The sequence below is a fragment of the Frieseomelitta varia genome, unplaced genomic scaffold (assembly GCF_011392965.1).
Source record: "Frieseomelitta varia isolate USP_RPSP 00005682 unplaced genomic scaffold, Fvar_1.2 scaffold_773, whole genome shotgun sequence".
Lineage (NCBI taxonomy): Eukaryota > Metazoa > Arthropoda > Insecta > Hymenoptera > Apidae > Frieseomelitta > Frieseomelitta varia.
This window is the reverse complement of record NW_025110560.1, coordinates 166,916-186,078: the sequence shown is the minus strand read 5'-3', so window position 1 is coordinate 186,078 and position 19,163 is coordinate 166,916. Positions and strand designations below refer to the sequence as shown.

At 34.6% G+C, this 19,163-nt stretch overlaps 1 protein-coding gene across 6 annotated transcripts in view; it reads right to left on the bottom strand.

Annotated features, from left to right (window-relative positions):
• The window catches only part of LOC122535805 (NAD(+) hydrolase sarm1), a 153,075-nt gene that overhangs the window by 37,658 nt on the left and 96,254 nt on the right, over nucleotides 1-19,163 (bottom strand). For 3 of the 6 annotated variants that reach the window (XR_006308265.1, XR_006308270.1, XM_043667638.1), the window contains exons 1-2: nucleotides 13,250-13,583; nucleotides 9,852-10,143 (exon numbers count right to left, since the gene is read on the bottom strand). The exons of the other annotated variants lie outside the window; for them this stretch is intronic. Coding sequence is in view for 1 of the 3 variants with exons in the window: in XM_043667638.1 (XP_043523573.1) it covers nucleotides 9,852-9,950 (99 nt within the window). In the remaining 2 variants the exon portion in view is untranslated. Of the gene's footprint in view, nucleotides 1-9,851; nucleotides 10,144-13,249; nucleotides 13,584-19,163 lie in introns of those variants that run through there. 6 annotated transcript variants of the gene reach the window in all.

The window sequence follows — 19,163 nt, the reverse complement described above, 5'->3', positions numbered from 1 at the left end:
AGGACAAAGAACAGATTTTATATAATAAAAGATAAAATTGAAATATAATTAAATGAAATATAAATTAAATAATAAAAAATAAAATTGAAATATAATATAAATGAAATATAAATTAAATAATAAAAAATAAAATTGAAATATAAATGAAATATATATTATAAATATATATTATAAATGAAATATATAATATAAATAAAATATATATTAAATAATAAAAAATAAAATTGAAATATAATATAAATTAAATAATAAAAAATAAAATTGAAATATAATATAAATTAAATAGTAAAAATAAAATTAAAATATAATATAAATTAAATAATAAAAAGAAATAATTAAAATGAGAACGTTTTTCTACGACGTACAAAAGGAATGAAAGTAAGGACGAAGAGGATCACACAGTGCAGTGGGAGTAAGCTAGAAATTGGAGTCTTTGTATCGTTGGAAATCCGGCTTGAATGCGGCGTTCTTCGTCAAGGATTATGAACACAAGCTTGCACGAGTTCGTATACAGACGTATTCTCCCGATACAACGACGCGAGTCGCGAGGAGACGTTTTCGAATCGGCTCTTTGTGTCTGGCGAGAGCCAACACGCCTACAGCTGTCTGAGCCAATGTTCTCCCGACGAGCTGAAACTGTTCTTGCCCGCTCGAAACCGGCGCGGAAGCGCCACGGAAAACAATCCGGAAACCTTGAGACCCACTATTCCACTCGCGAAATAGGCATAAGTTATTGTTAAACGACCAGTGTATTTAACTGTCTCGATTGAGCTTTATCAACGCGTCTGATTAGAGGTATCAAAGTTCTCTTCTTTGACGTTTAGCTCGGTAATTGCAAAAAAGATCGTTCTTTGCGAGCGAGCGATTTATAAAATGGACTCTCCTTATCTCGGGAAATATTTTAACGACGAGTATGTCAACGCGGATTATAATATAACATAGCTGAGTGGAGATATAAAAGTCTGAATTGCTGGATATAGAAATTAATTGCTTCGGAGAGCCTTCAGTTATTAAATCTATATATAAGAGTGGTATTATATAGAGAATATGATTAATCTGTCATGGAAATCAATCACAGTTTCACGCCGAAATGAACAAAGAACACAGTTTTGATCTGATTTAATTTAAAACGTCAGACTGCAAAAAGAAAAAAAAAAAAAAACACAATTCTACTCCGGAAATTCTGACATCGAATTTTGCAAAAGAAACGGACAGTGTTTCGAACGAAGTTTCAGGAAAAGAACCGGATAAAGCCTTGTTATCTTTAATTATCTCGTTCGATAATTTTTTTTTTTTTATCAACTTTGATATTGCCGATGCTGTACGAGACCTTACAGGTGATGTAATTGAAACATTCGATGAACGTTTATTAGTAAACAGAGACGGGTAAATTCCATTGTTATTGTGATAAATTCTTTAATTTTTAGAAAGAAGCAAAAATACAAAGGCTAAAAAGACACAAAAATTCGAAGATTCAAGAATTTCAAAGTGTCTGTATCGTTTATTTTTTATTCTTTTTTTTTTTTTAGAAAACATAAAGTAGAGTTTATGTAGCAAGGAATGGATGAATTATCGGAATGTGAGTAGCTATCTGTATTAAGATAATTGAACGAATTTAATCTGCAAAAGAATTTTAACAACCATTTCCTTGGAACAGCTGCCCACTTCACATAAATTAATATTAAGAAATATAATCAACGTTTGTATTCCAAGACTCTAAGAAGTACAACGTACAACATTCACCATCGTTAGCACGCTAATTACAATAATCGAGCTCTCCTTCAAACTGACTACTTTAATGAAAAAAAAAAAAAAAGTGATCGAAATAATTTACGGTCCGTTTCATCGGTAGGCCATAAACTACGTAGTGTACGATAGAAGTGAAATGAGTAAAAAGTCAATGAAAATGATTAAGACACGTAAAAAAGCTCCGCAGAAGGGATTAAAACTCTTTCGAGTTTCAGACTGCTGAAGACTGAAGAGCGAAGAAATATGAAATATGAAATTCCAGTCGAAGAATTCAAAAATTTTAGAAATTAAAAATTCACGGTGATTTGAAGATTAAAGAATTTAAAAAGTTTGAAGATTGAAAAGATTAAGAAATTGGAAAGTCGAAAAAAAAAATTAAAAGATTCGGAGAGAAGTTCTAAAGTTTGATGATTTAAACACGTGAGAATCCAAAGTTCGAAGACTCAAGAATCGAAAAATTCAAAAACTTGAAAAATCCTCAGAACCAATTTAGAGATTCAAAGATTCAAGTATTTAGATATTCAGAGATCGAAGATCTAGGTGTTACAAAAATTCGAAAACTTCAAATATTTAAGCCTGAGAGAACAACCAGCTTAAAGATTTAAATCATCAAAAGTGAAAGGTTCGATGATCAGAAAAAATCCTGAAGAACGTTAAAATTTAGAAATGTTCGGCGACTTGAAGGATCAAAAATCGAGAGTGACGTGTCTTTAAAAATTCAACGATCAAAGGCTCGAACGTTTAAAAAATTCAGTGTTCGAGCATTTGGAACCGTGAAAAAAAATTTGAAACGATTCCAATAACGACAAACTTACACAGGGACCGCTAAACTCCGCTCGCGACAAGTAGATTTATTCGTGTCTGTTCAGCCTTCGCTAGAGAGAGAAAGAAAGAGAGTGCAGTTTTTCGACTCTCGTTGCTAGTCGAACGGGCAAAAAGTCAATCGTCTCGATTAAGACATCGGCGATTGCGCAAAAAAATCGTGCGTTCGACGATTATCGGCCGTGGTGCACTTATATCGGGCTTGTGATACTCAGCCAGCGCATTCTGCCGCCTTATGTAAGAGGGTCGCGATCGTAAAAAAAAATCTCATTAGGCGGGTCGGGCGATGTAAATCGATGATTCTCGATTTGGCAACCGTTTCAGCCCGTTTCGAATGTTGCCCAAATTAATTAGACGCGCGAATCGCTCCTCCAAGGTCGAAATGCTAATCCCTGAATATTAATCGGCCCGATCTTCCCTTTGGTGGATTCCGATAATTTATCCGATAATTTATCCTTGGAAAATTAGTAGAATGATTCGCTTGATTTTGAATGACATTATAAAACGACAAGTTATGTTTTCTTTTTTTTTTTTTTTAAGTTTGTTGGTTAGACCGAATTTCATTTCTTGATTGAAAAATAATTGAATAATTTTCTTTTTCTTTTAAGATACATTGAGTGAAATGAAAATAGGGAAAATATTGAAAATAATTGAAAAGATTATAGAATGATATAGAGTAAGTCTTTTTTCTTTTAGTTTCTTGTTTAAATTGGATTTCTTTCATTGTGCTATGATCTTGAACATTAAGAATAATTTAAACACTCATAAAAAGAGCAACGAGTGATATTTTCAGTATTCTTTTTTTTTTTTTTAGATTGAATTTTCTTGATTCTGAAGAATGATTTTTATCTCGATGTTAGATGATACACGTACAATCGATTGTTTTAATCAACAGTAATTGAGATGATTCATTAAATATGAATCTGATAAAGAAGATGATAAGAATCGATTACAGCAGAGGCTGTAGGATGAATCAATGGTGATACAATCGCACACTGAATAATCGGTAGCTGTTTATTCAATAGACGTTGATTACAGTGAAAGAAACTCTTGTGCAAACTCTCTCGTGTGTTACAACAAACATTCCGTAGTAGATGCAAGTTCACGACTACATCCTTGTTTTCACGTGAAAAAATATAGAATTTAGAATAATACTTTATTATCTATTTAGAATAATCTTTATTCAAAAGAAGAAAAACGATATTGGTGTCAGTGTTAAATGCTAATTCGTAGTTACTCATCTATTTACGTAATTCATTAATTATTTATTACATCTGTTTTATATATTCTCTAAGTAACTGAATGTCTCCATAAAAACCATACGTAAATAATAAAAATCACACTCTTGATAATGATATGCCTCTACAAAATTTATAACGCGCACGAAACTCTGGAGGACGATCAAAGAAACTACAATATCAAAGAATTATCAAAAGAGTCTCTTCTATAAAACGAACTGAAACGTCGACAAATTCCAAATTACCAAATAAATTAAAATCCCAAATTGGTAAATATTAAAATACTAAATTACCGACATTCTAAGCACCGTACTTACCGACGTCCCATTCAAAAATCAGTTTTTAAATTAAAAGAAAAAAAAAAAAAAAAAAATTATCAAGATAAAAGAAAATTCGCGCTCGCGATCAACGATCGACGTCTGAAGAAAAGATCTCGCGAAAAGCACGTGGAAACTCCTTGCGCAATTTCTCGATCCTCCCTCCTGGCAACTTCTTCGATCATACCTTTGACCATCCATCGGGCAATTATACCGCCCGTTTTCCCCGCTTAATCGTCGTTCAATCAACATTCCCGGTTACGCAAGAGCCTTACGGTCTCGAGCCTCGAGTTTTATTCGGACAATCACGAATTCGAGGAGGGAGAGCGCGTGAGCGGAGGGAAATGGTTCCAAGAAACAACGACACGGTAGCCAAAGAACCAGCACGAGACGAATCGCTACCGAGAAGCGGACTGTTAACCCGTTTGCGACCGCTCGGATACGATTTGCGTCACCACCGTGTCGGAATACTGGCGTGGAATGCGCACGATGAAGAAGAGAAGAGAGGCAGCGTGCTCAACGTACATACTCGAAGAGGAAGTGTTCGCTTCTTTCGCGCGTTCCTCGAGAGGACCGCTGAAACGACATTTGGAATAACATTCAAGTTGATTGTGTTTAATGACGGAACGGTACCCGAAACCTTTCGTATAATATAATATAACTCATGAAATATGCATGATACAAGTGATCGAATATTTTTGCGAACCTATACACATACATGCATATACAACGTAAGTATTTTGCGAGTGTTTGAATTTCAATTTGTAATTCTAGTGATTTTGTTATTCATAATTGTGTAATGTAAAGGATTTCACTCTATTTCACGAATTTTGTAATTATTTTATTATGTAATATATTTATAATATAATATTAATTATAATATATTAATATTATAATACATATAATATGATATAATATTAATATTATAATATATATTTATGACATATTGTATTTCATAATTATAGTAATTTTATAATTTATTCATAATTGTGATATGTAAAGGATTTTACTCTATTTCACAAATTTTGTAATTATTTTTATAATGCCCTTTTTTATTATATAATATATTTATAATATATATTTATATTATATATATTTATATATATTATATAATAGATATATATTTATAATATAATATAATATTAATTATAATATATTAATATTACATTATATTTGATATAATATTAATATTTAATATATTTGTAATATCATAATATATTTATAACATATTATATTTCACTATTTTTCAATATTTATTTTCACATACTTACTTCGACGTATGTATCCTATATATATCGACTTTTATTTTCCCTTGACACGCAAGACACTGTCGCTAGAATCAGAATCCTCTATTCGCTTTCACCAACGCACGAAAGTTGAAATAATAGAAGGCAAAACGTCCCCATCTTTCACACTTGAGAATTCGAGCCGGTGGTCAATACATATTTCCATCGAAACTTACAACAGATCGATTAAAGCATACACGGTTTCACAGTCGCCCGCGCTTTCACTTCCACAATGCCCGGTTCATTCATTCTTCGACGTAAAATGTGAACAGGCTTCTGTCTCGAGACGGAGAGAATGACACAACGTACGGTCACATTGACGTTTCTTAACGTTCTGAATCAACATCGAAATACTCGATGTCGGATTACTTAATACGATGTATGTGGTAGTGTGTTGTATGTGCCTGCAGAGAGTCCGTGTGATTCATTGGTTTTGATATATTGTCGCGGTTACGTTAGATATGCTTCGCTGTGCGTTCTTAAAAATGTATTTTGGCATTTAATTAATATTTAATGTTTAATATTAATATTTAATATTTAATATTAATATTTAATGTTTAATATTAATATTTAATATTTAATTAATTTAATATCTTTTTAATATTCCACTTTAAGGGACTTGAGATATGAAAAATAAGAGAAACGACTTTCTTCAATGCGACATGTAATATTGCCGTATTTGATTTGATGTCAAAAAAACGAATTAATATTTTTCGCAATGCAATCAAGAAAGTACAGCTGTTTTTTTTTTAACTTTCATGCAATGTTGTAAAACGCTGTTTTATGTATTCTTCCATATTTCCTTCCTTTCTCTTTGAAACATTTTATAGAACATTCTTTGTTTACTAATCGCCATTTCAATTTCTATGATCGATCTGATATAATTTTTGACAAGTCCAGCTCGAGCACAATATTATTATTTGTACATTATCCAGCGAATAATATTAAACCTCTGGCAATGTGAATATTGATTAGATCATCGATCTGACAAAAATCGGGAAATCTCACTATTTTAGAAAATCTCTCGATGCAACAGATCTTCAACAAAACGATCAAACTGAAACGCAAAACACCAATCGCGCTCGTCTCAAAATTCATCGTTCATCTACGTACCCTCGAAAGAAATCGGTGACAACCCGAATCACCTGTCCTCGCGATCGATCGCTTCGCTATTCCGATCACGAGCGCGAACTAGAAGTTGTCACAATAGTAAACACCGATTACTCATCTGACGAGCTTGGTCAGAGAAGCCGACCTCTCCTCGTTGCAACAACTCCTCCATACGTATATATACATACACTTTGCAATCTACAGCAACACGTTCGCAGAAACATATAACCCGTTCGACATCGATTGCCAGACAGCGAGGGGAGTTCAGATACGTCTAGAGCGAATGCGAGTATCTGCGATTGTGACATTGCGCGCGCGATGGTTTTAGCGCAATGATGTCACGCCGTCACGATGTAACGGGTCGTGACGTGGTGCATAGTTTGATTGCTCGATGGGCGATCTCGTTTGTCACTTGAACGACGACGAGAGACGATGACGACGTCGGGAATGCGTCACGAAACGAGTCGGTTACTCTAGTTACGTTAAGGCAACTAAGGTCAAGGATCCAATGGATCCGAAAGTCTTTTGGACAAGTGTAAACTGTATAGTTTTACAACGTTCTGGAAATGTGGTTTTTGTACGTATGGTGGAAAAAATTGGATCGACAGCTCTCTTCTAAAGGAGAGATGAAACATCCATTAATTGTATTTCCAAATAAAATAATAAAAAATTTAAAAAAACATGTGTTTGTAAAAGTTATTTCTGTTTCGTATCATTCAGTCTTTCAGTGACCTGTATAATACACGGTTAGTACTTTGACGACACGGTTTTCCTATATAGCACGACCTAATAAACTTGGACAAGTTTCGTATAACATAAATTTTTCGATCACAGTGTCTACAGTATTAGGTAAATTTATAGTTTAGCTTTTTTCAATTTTGACTATTTCTGTCTATTGTAATTTCCTGTTTCTTTTTTTTTTTTTTTAATTAACAAGACCTCCGCTTTAGTGATGAAATAAACTTTTTATTAAAGACATGGTAGCGAAAAATTAATAGAAATTTATTTATTAATCTTCTAAGTTCGTTCAACACGGATAACTCGTGTTATAAGAGGGTTAATGATATATAAAAAGATCTTTTCTTATGTCAAGAAGTCAGCTCGACACGAAATTTCAAGTAAAAATTTAATTTAAAGCAAGAGTTACGTTATTCTCTCTCTCTCTCTCTCTCTAATAAAGTTCCGTGTAATTCTGAACTATAAGTGGAACGAGCTTTTATTTATACTTTTACAACGTAACAGTAATGTCGCCAGACATCGCACGTGCGGTGAATCTTCTTTCAGAGAATTCTCCCAATCAAGGTTTTAAAGTCTAACTTTTTATCATATTGCTCGTGATGCTTAGAAATTAGATTCATTTTTCTTCTGAGAACTATTGACACGCTGTCGCTTCGTTTCCTTTCGATAGGGAGTTTGAAAAGCGGAGGGACAGATCCAAAGATCGAACAAAAAAGTTAAAATTAACGATCGGTCGACGATCCATACTGGAATTATTCTCTCGTCGAGATAATATATTCTATCTCTTCTCTGTTACTATGGAATCCAATTTGTAAATTTCAAGCTACAAGCAAACGCTTCGAACGATTCGCTGAAGCAGTGAACGAACAACCAACGACACTGAGGCACTGAGCTTCCTTCGAAAACCATCCGAGGAGAGAGGAGAGAACGATGAAGAGAGATTAAAGAACTGGGAAATCGATGAGTCACTCGTGCAACTCCGCGCAGAGATTAATTTGCAAAATTTCGAGTTCCCTCGACACCTACGCAAATAGAGGCGTGATGTCACTCGGCGCGTTTGCAAACCGAAACACTCATTGCGAAAATATGCGTAATTGCGCGAACGAGAGAACTCGTGTCACTTGCGATCCTGATAACGAGACAACGACGTCTTCAGTGACCTGCCTAATTGCTATCTAACTTCTCCTCGAGTCGTACAATTTTCACTTCAACTGCGCTCGCGGGTGTTCCTACATCACAATTGGTTTGGAATAGTTGAAAGGAAAGGGTCGTTGTTAATCTTGGAGGACTATTTTGTATTTCTGGGATTCGAAAAGTTATGATTGGTTGAATAATACAATTAAGTAGTGACAAGTAAAAAATTAAAGCTTGTAGGAATTCTTATATATTATATGTGACGTGTTGGTTTGACATAGTTGGAAGGAAAGGGTCGTTGTTGATCTTGGAGGACTATTTTGTATTTCTGGGATTCGAAAAATTATGATTGGTTGAATGATACAATTAAATAATGACAAGTAAAAAATTAAAGCTTGTAGGAATTCTTATATATTATATGTGACATGTTGGTTTGACATAGTTGGAAGGAAAGGATCGTTGTTGATCTTGGAGGGCTATTATATTTTGTACTTTTGGGATACGAAAAATTAAGAAGTTGAATGATACAATTAAGTGATGATAAGCAATAAATTAAAGCTTGTGGAAATATTTATATGTTATACGTGTTGGTTTGTCATAGTTGGAAGGAAAAGATCATTGTTGATCTTGGAAGACTATTATATTTTGTACTTTTGGGATACGAAAAATTAAGAAGTCGAATGATACAATTAAGTGATGATAAGCAATAAATTAAAACTTGTGGAAATATTTATATATTATACGTGTTGGCTTGTCATAGTTGGAAGGAAAAGATCATTGTATACAGAAGAATATTGTATATTGTATTTTTGGGATTCGAAAAATTAAGAAATATGATATGATTAAGTAATAATAAGTAATAAATTAAAGCTTGTAGAAATCTTATGTATTATATATAATATGTTGGTCACACAAGTGAAGAAAGAGTATACTAACTTTAGTATAGAAGGATATTTGTATTTCATTTCATACTTTTATCTACAGAACACTTCTGAATATTACAGGATATTTTTATATTTCATAAGATGGAACTTCGAGTTTTAAAAAAATAGCTGATAAAATATACTGAATAATAACAATAATTAATCATACTACTTGGAAGTATTTGTGTAAACGAACTAGAAGTAACGTGCAACTTACTTTTGCTTAAATTATTAATTCTTGACATTAATTTTTCCATTAGACACTGTTACACGTTCTGATTTGTTTAATAATTTAATCTCTCCTAATAATTGTCTCACATCGAGAGACCAAACAAGTGTTAACAAAGTCTTATAGTTTAACCATTTAAACTGCAACTAAAATCATCGTTTTAGCAAATCTGATAGTTTCAGATCACGACGAATAAAATGCGATATTAGTGAAATTACTCGTCTGTTTTCACGAATCATTTAGATTTCTCAATGTTAATGAAACTGCATGTGAACATAGAGCATCGAGGTGTTTAACGAACTTACCGATTTGAGAAAGTCGCCCCTGCCCCTGTACAGCAGGCTGCTGTGAGACCTGCTGCTGCCATGCTTGTGCAGCATGTTCAGTCCCCTGTCGACGCTCATTCATAAATCTGCTTCGACCCACTGCCACCAGAAAATATTCCAGCCGGTTCGATATAATCGATCGTCACGCAGTTGCTTTTACACTCTTTGCAACTTATCACCTTCAAGGATGGAAAACTCGACTCGAGGATATTTTTTTACAAGTGGCACTCTAGTCCAATCCAACAGCCTGGTTATTTCTCAGTTATACGATCTATCAAACGATAACACGAAGACGACGAAGATTAAAATTTATTCGTTCGTTTTTATACACTTTTCGCGAGTTAAAAATATCTCGTAGACTTGACGACTGGTGGAGTCGATCTTTCGCTGCGCTTTCGGTGAATTTGAACGAAGGAGCAGTTCGCGGCTGACGAAAATAGAATGGCAGGGAGCTCGGAAATTCGGAAGCATTGTCGAGAGCAAAGTGTACGGCCGGAGAGCATGGTTTTGATCGTGATTGGAAATTGCAGGACGATCCCTGCTGGAAGGACCGTGGCAAACAGATCGATACCGATCAATGAATCCACATGGCTGGTACACAAGCATCCCTTGCGTCGAACAGCTGTTCAAATAGAGACGCTGTTTTCCTCGCGAAGGAATCCCGACGAAGTCTTTTTTGAGCTTGAATAACCGAGGAGTGTGTTTTATTTTGAAAGACACATACGTATATAGGCATGCGCAGAACAGTTCTGAGGAGAATATTTTATAGTGAATTTTGGATTTGTGTTGGTCAAGGTTCTTGCTGACTGAAATAGATGCTCGAGAATATTAATGGGTGAAGGCATCGACCTTGAAATATGTTGGATTTTATCGAAAGTTCGAAAGAACTTCGAGCCAAGGCCGTGAAATGAATATGTCTCTGTTTGAAGACTGTCGAATAAAAACTCGAGTAAAATTCTCTGTGATAATCAAGGTTTTGAAGCTTCACAGTCACGTTAAAAGAAATTCTAAACGAAACTCAACACTATTTTTAACACTTGAGAGATATAAGATTAAAGAATATCATTCGAATCAAGAACATTGTTTCAGAAGAATTATAAAATCGATCAACTGATGTTATTTAAAAATAAAGAAACCTCGTTGACGATGCGATCTTGATTCTCTGTTATTTCAAGAAAATTTAGAAAGATCCCAACAATACAGCTATAACCAAACGTATAAAACTTACCGCAATACAAAAATTTTCACTCGAGTGAACCTCTTAACACTTTCACAGCTGGCGTGAAACGACACACGTGTGCGTATAATACTTGATTTTGGTTGTCCAAAAAAATATTAATATAAATAAACAAAAGAAAATACTTGTTAACCCTAGGACAATCGTATCAAAATATTCTACATATAAATCACTAGAATTCAAACGACAAACTAAAATAAGTAGATTTATGCGTGTCTCTGTACAAAAAACAGAAGTTAATAATTAATTTTGACAAGAACAGCCGTATCTTTTAAGTAGTTCAAACCTGATAGTCTGAAATCAGTTATCTCGATTGTTATAGTACGTCAATAAAATTACAATTAGTTAAATTATAATTAATATGGTACAGTGAAAAAATTTATACAGTTATTTATAAAACCTACATAGAAATAATATTCCCTACGCGCGATTGTCGTTTGAAATATCTGAATATAAGGGGAGTGTTAACCTCTCGCGTTAGTAACTGGTTTGCGGACCATAACGAGTGACCTTACTTGTTTTGCCTGCGTCATATTTCAATGTACTTAAAACTGAGAAAATATTGCAATTTTATTGAAATATTCTTGCGCGGCACGTCATTATTCCAGCGCAAAGAGGTGAAAGCTGAAGAAACCCTCGTCTTTCCATAGAAAAAAAAAGAAGAAAAAGAAAAGAAAATAGAAAAGAGAAAAGAGTACGTGCGACGCGAGAAACAGAAAGGCACTCGAGATGTTTTTATCAGCGAGAGAAGCTTATCAGCGGCGATAATATTCGTCGTAAGAGACTGAAAGACTGCAAACAAGGAACGATCGGTTATTATTTTCGATACTCGTCCGCTTCGATTTTGGCCGCGTGCGTGCCAAGAGGATCGAAGACGTCCGGTTTCCGGCCGGAGGAAGTCACGTACGCGTTCAGCGCGCCATCGAGTCTCTTCGAGTTCGCGCGTCTGGCTTGGAATGCACGTGTGTGCACGTCTTTTGTCCTGGCCGCGGTCTCGAAACTGCGTTTCTGATGCAGCCGCCGATCATGCGGAAGTGGCTCACGCACGTCACGTTACGCAACCTGCGGTCGCGCCGTGACCGAAAACCTGGCTCGATTGACGCTCACGTGCCGGCGACCAGACGCTTTCGCACTCCGTTTTGCAACTCTGCAACGAGAATAAGTTCGAGGAGAGGATGCTCGAAGAATCAGAGAGAATTCGTTTGATCGATCTTCGAAGTTAAAGCTCGTCGAAATAATCAAAATCTTGCAAGGCCAACATGAAACGAGAAGCTGACGAGTTCAGAATGCATTCATCTTCAAATATATATATATTTTTGTTAATTATAATTATTCGATGTTTAACATCCGATACATTGTTATGTATTGTACTTTCACTAAGAAAACTAAGAAAATCATTTCAAGCATTTTAAATTTATAAACTATAAGGGTTAATGCTTGCTGTTCGTCCTGGGTTATTTTTATGTTTGTACATGTTTAGCGTATTAATTATATTATTATTGGAATATTTATGTACGGAATAATAATTTTGTGTAATACATATTTTGTAATAATAATTTTGTGTAATACACAAATATGAAAAAGAAGTGAAAAGAACAGCAAGATCAAAAATTGTACGATCGTAAAAAATCAACGATAAATTCTTAAAACAGAAAAATCGCGGCTTTCTAATTAAATACTGATCAACTCGTAAACAAACGTAGAAGAACTAACTACGACTAACAATCGTTTAAATAACATTAAAATTATTTGTTCGATGGTGAAGCCCCTCGCTTCTGATTCTACAATAAATTTCTTCCTAAAAGAAAAAAGAAAAAAAGAATCTTTTCATTGAAACAATATCCAATTAATCTACGATTAACTCGTGTATCGGCGGAGAAGAATCAACTGGAATAAATTTCATTACTCTTTTATTACTTACTCGTATTAACGATTACCTAGCGATTACTTTCGTTTATTAACAGCGACTACATTCTCATTTAACGCAGGCCACGTCGCGAATGTAACGAGCAGGTGAACGTGTAACGTGTAACATAACACAAGCCGCCATTTCGGTCGCGACACCTCGGCGACAGCGAAAGACCGCAACGCTGAACACAGAAACTGATTGCAACAGATAAGAAGAAGATTCGATCTTCACCTTCGCACCTCTCGGAACGGTTTTCATAATCAACGAACTCCCGATCCATCCACGATCGATTCACGATTCACCATCAGCAGCGATCAATTCGCTAATCTCGATTTAACCTCAAGCGAACGAATCTTAAATCGACGAACGATCGTCGGAATCGGCAGTGTGATCACCCGATTGGTGATCGATCGATACGTAATCGAAGTGTAAGTAGGCACAGCGAAAGGTGATCGGGCCGATCGCGAACAACCGTTCACCAGCGCGGCACGCGGAGTCAGTTTGGAGTTTAGATCGCTCGGTAGATCGGCAGAGACTGGCATTCGATCGGCGCGAGCCGCGACGCGAGACTACTGCCACGCTCGTGCCCCCATCGCTACAAATACCCGGTTATCAATGGCGGCGATGTGTTATCAGCAGACACGAGAGTCGACGAACGAGTGATCGTAGAGAGAGAGAGAGAACACACTTGTGTATTGTATGTATGTAGATACGTTTTGTGTGGAATACATTATGCTCGTTGCACGAAATAAATATTGGGATTTTAATGAGACTGGTATGATGATTACGTTGGTGAAATATGAACTGATTCAGGTACGTGTGTGCAGAGAAATTAGAAATTGCAATAGACACTTGTCAATTAAATTATCAATTAAAATTAATAACAATGATAATAATACGAAAATAATACTAGAATTAATAATTAAGTAATAATATTAGAATTAATAATAATACTAGAGTTAATAATTAAGTAATAATATTAGAATTAATAATAATGAAGAATAAATGTTCAATTTTATTTGTTGCTTTTACTTCCATTTGCGCTCAAATCTCCAATATATTGACGACAATAATCGTGTCTCGTTGCTACGACTATGAATTTTATACAAAATTTTATATTTAACCTAAAATCATATTTTATGATATTATAAAATTATATATTATAATTATAAATTATAATAATATAAATATATATAATTATAAATTATAATAATATAAAATTATATTTTAATATAAAATTTAATATAAAATTGTATTTTATATAAAATTTTCTACAGAATTTTTTGTTTCTATATAAAATTTTATAGAAAAATCGTACAGTGCTTTCTATAATATTCAGCATGTGAAGCAATTTTTTCTTTTTTCACCAAAGTTCTACATATCCTCAAAAGTATGAATTTTGAAATACCATCGAAATTTTCCACCATTTCAATTTTTCATTTTCGTATAACACGCAGATGTATGAGGTACTATCACGAGCCGAAATCAGCTGGTCTTCACACGAGCATTTGGCCTGATCGAGCGAAGAAGAGGTCTTCAACAGGTGGAGGGGGTTTGCGTTCGCGCGGCCGAGAACGTCGCTTCCGAGAAATCAATGATTCATCGATGGATCGAGGAGGTGGAGAAGATTATAGGTTCTCCGGAAAGGTAGTCCGTAAGAGGATGTTCCTTCCACGAATTTTCTCGAACGACACCGCGCCCTGAATACATTCGAGTAGAGGAGGAGTTAGGCGAGGAACGATAACGAGGAATTTTTTGGAAGTGACTGGCTGATTTATTGGGAGATTTAATTTTTGGTTGATAAATGTACGTGTAGAGAGCAAGAGAGAGTTAAAGTGAGTTTTTTTTTTTTTTTAATCTTTATGCCGTTTTAATACGAGTAGCTTAATACAACTCGAAAAGAGAAACAAATTGACTAGTAGTTGAAGAAATTTTTAGAAAGAGGTATTCTTCTGAAAAAAGTTTCGAGAACAAGCCAATTTTCCTAATTTCTATCTAAGGAACTTCTACAATAGAAAGAGGATTGAACAGAATCACGTTTTCGGTGCAACCTCGACACGTCCTTTCCACCCACGATGGCTGATGAATAGTTAACCATTGTTCTCGTTGAAGTATTCAAACGTGAGTTAATTAATTCTTCCACGAATGCATAAACCGATACGAGCACACCAATGAATCCTAGCTGACGTTCATAAAATTCCCAAGACACATTGAAATTTTCAAGAAACGAGATTCACAAGACACATTTTACATTTTCAGAAACCTAAGACTTTCAAGACATACCAAAATTCAAGATAAATTCTTTATAAACGTTCACAATTTTTGTACTTTCTCAATTACTGCGTATAATCCGCTACGAACTATTTCCGTTAGTATGTCTCCTATTTCTGTCCTCTGTATTATTTTCTTTTCACTTTCGCGCACTTTTTTGACACGATACCAAAAATTCTTTTCACATTAACAAACATATTTTCAAGACGTACTAAAATTCTAAAGATTCGTACTTTCATATTTTCTACCAACCATAAAATCGTTACCTTTATTATTCAAAGCACGAATTGTAATAAAAGGAAATAAATAAAAGAAAATAAATAAATTTTTACAGAGAGCCTCAAGAATTCCAATCTCTCAAATTCCACCTTTCGAAATTCAGAATGATCTTGGAAAGATCTTCCAACTTGTTCGAGACTTGCGAATCCACAGAGCGGGAGAATCGATGGGAACGAATGAATGGATATCGACTAATCGGCGCCGTTCAAACGCTTGGCCATTCAACAGGCTAACTCGCGCGATCGGAGGGACTGCGGAGCGTAGTCGTCGTCGGTCCATTCATTGGGCGGTGACGTAATCGCCGAGCGAGTACTATCGGCGTGAATTGAGCGGTACGATGCACGAGGGATGCACGATGTACAACACGTTCCCGCCGTGGAATCTAATTGACATCCTTACCGCGAAACTCGACGGTCAAACTTATTTAAGAGGCCGCCGTTTTGCTCGTCCTCCTCTCGCTCTCTCTTGCTGTTGTTCTTTCGACGCGCGAGTTTCGCGAAATCGTTACGTCCGATTCGTTGGAAGTGGTAGTAAATTCGCGTTTGAACGTCTGTGTATTATTTTATTATTGTATACTATACTATACTATTTTATTATTGTACTACTGTACTATTTTATTATTGTTCTATTGTACTATTTTATTATTGTACGTCTGTGTATTATTTTATTACTGTACTATTTCATTATTGTACTTGTGTATTATTTTACTACTGTACTATTTTATTTATTTTTTTAGTATTTTATTATTTTTAGTTTAGGTAGGAAGGAAAAGTGGGGACCAAAAGAATTATAGTAAAGTATATAGAATAGAAAGTATATAAATTATAGTACTGTATATAGTAAGTATAAGAAAATATAGTAAAGTATATAAATTATAATAAAGCATAGTAGAGTACATAAATTATAGTAAAGTATAGCAAAGTATATAAATTATAGTAGAACATAGTAAAGTATATAAATTATAGTAAAGTATAATAAAGTATATAAATTACTGTAAAGTATAGTAAAGTATATAAATTATAGCAAAGTATAGTAAAGTATATAGAATAGAAAGTATATAAATTATAGTACTGTATATAGTAAGTATAAGGAAGTATAGTAAAGTATATAAATTATAGTAAAGCATAGTAAAGTACATAAATTATAGTAAAGTATAGTAAAGTATATAAATTATAGTAGAGCATAGTAAAGTATAATAAAGTATATAAATTACAGTAAAGTATAGTAAAGTATATAAATTATAGCAAAGTATAGTAAATATAGTAAAGTATAGCGAAGTATATAATAAATTATAGCAAAGAATATAGTGCAAATTATAGTGGAGCATAGAATATAGTAAGCGTTTGCAAGTTTGTGACTGAGAAACCAAAGGAAGGTTGTATCATAATATTATCGGCATACACGTTATACTAATGACTTTATGCAAGTTATTAATCATAGCTGTCACAGATAATCGGAACTTAGCCAGATTAATGACTTACTACTTCCGCCAGTTAACACGAGAAATAACAACAGTTGAATTGTACTAAAACGAATCTTACGAATTATAAATTAAAAGAATAACGAAGAACTAAAAGTATTGGTTAGAGTATGTACGCATTCATGTAATTCCATGTATTATAATTGGTATTTTAATACACAATAATAGGTATTTAAAACACAAATATCTCTCTCTCAATGGGAACTACGATTCGCGAAACGATTCGAGAAGCAACAAGAATTTGTTCTCACGTTTTACGATTATGCAAGTAACTAACTGATTTGTTTGTATTTATGATGATTCGTGCGAATTACCACTAAAAATGCACATACGTAATAAAATGGATTCCGCGACTTTCCGTTAGGTTTTCCACTTGGGAAGTGTTATGTCAATTTCTCGTCATTTATGGTTTTTTCTTTTTTTTCTCTAAAAATAGCTCGCCAAGTTCCACGAACGGAGGAACCATATTTAAAAAATTACGGGCGGAAGCCCGTGAACTTGGACTCGAGAATGACGATTAGGTGTCACGAGTGGCGTAACTCGCGCCATGGGTGACTCACTTTCGAGTCAAGGATGTCCGACAGCTCGTGTTCTCGTTTAACCCGTTTTTTAACGAATCGTTTCGAGAATGAAAGAATCACGTTCGATTAAAGCGAGAGTTGACGTGCACTGCGTTAAAATAACGACATAACGATAACAATCCTTGGAGTTCATTCAAATCTACCCTAATTGCAAGTGCATCGTTACTTACAGAGAAATGTTGCACATTTTTGGTACCGATTGATATTATTCTACGAGAGAAAAATTATCTTCAATTAAGAATGTCCGGTGTATTGAATTTTTTAACAAAATGTTTATAAAATATTCTGATTGATTTTCTTATACCTCCTTGGCGCATCAATCTAAATTTAAGTTCTCAGCGTCTGTAATATACACTCTTATTAAAAATCGTTCGCGTCAGCAATCCTGATCTAAAAATGTTTGAAAGAATTCCAACTGATAAATTTCCATTCTCTCTAATTTTAACTAATTTCCATTGCTTTCGAATGCACATAGATTTTAAACAAAATAAGAGAATTCTTCGCGTCTAAAGTTCTAAAAACAATGCCGCTCAAACGGTATTTTTCAATAATTCTGATCGATCGATCCCTAAATTTAATTAATCGACATCAAACGCATCGAATTTCTAATTAAACCACGCTCTCATTAAATTGACTCTCACGTCTAAATATACTCAAATATTTCCACTGTCTCGAGCACTACTTTGCTCACCATCGAGCAAATGAACCATCGTTGCGCTTGGCAACATAGTTACAAGAAAAGCGCGCGCAATGATAGTGACAAATCTCCCTTTCGGAGGAAAAGGTAGCGCGATTTGTCAAAGGGGAGCTGTGCGTGTCTTGCGCAGCCACAACGAACGAAAGCGTGAAGTTCTCGATCGTGCGTGCCACGCTGCTGATGGCGTCGTAAATAACGCGCGAGAGTGAGCAAAGATTAAAAGGCTCGAGATTAGAATATGTTCGGGTTCGATTGGGTCAAACTTTTCGCAGAGAAAGAGAGAGAGAGAGAGAGAGAGAGAGAGAGAGAGAAAGAGAGAGAAAAGTGCGTCGAACCTTGCCAACCGTTCCGAAGACCGCAACCCTACTCTATTAGGATGCCAACCATTCCTTCGAACGCTCTATAAGAAGATACGATGCCTTTTTCTTTTCTGCTTATAGAGCTCGATGAATTCTCGAGGAATTCTCTTTCTTCCATCTATCCCGAACTGTACATCGCGTACAATTTTCGTAGTTTAACTTTGAGCAGTACTCAAGTTTATAACTTAATTTTAATTTTGTAATTTTAGCAATCTCATTAAGTCCGTGAATTTTATAGTATCGATGATGAAGTGAAATTTCGGATAGAAATTCCGAAGTTTAAACAATCGAACGGTTAACGCTTCTATCCGAAAATTGCAATATTTTTCTCAGTTTTAAGTACATTTAAATGTAACTCAGGCAAAACAGATGATAAATTTATTGCTTCTTAGTAATTTCTATCCGGTGTTATCATTATCGACGAGGACAAAAAGAAAGCGACAAACTATTTGCAGTATACGTATTTGGTCACTCGTTA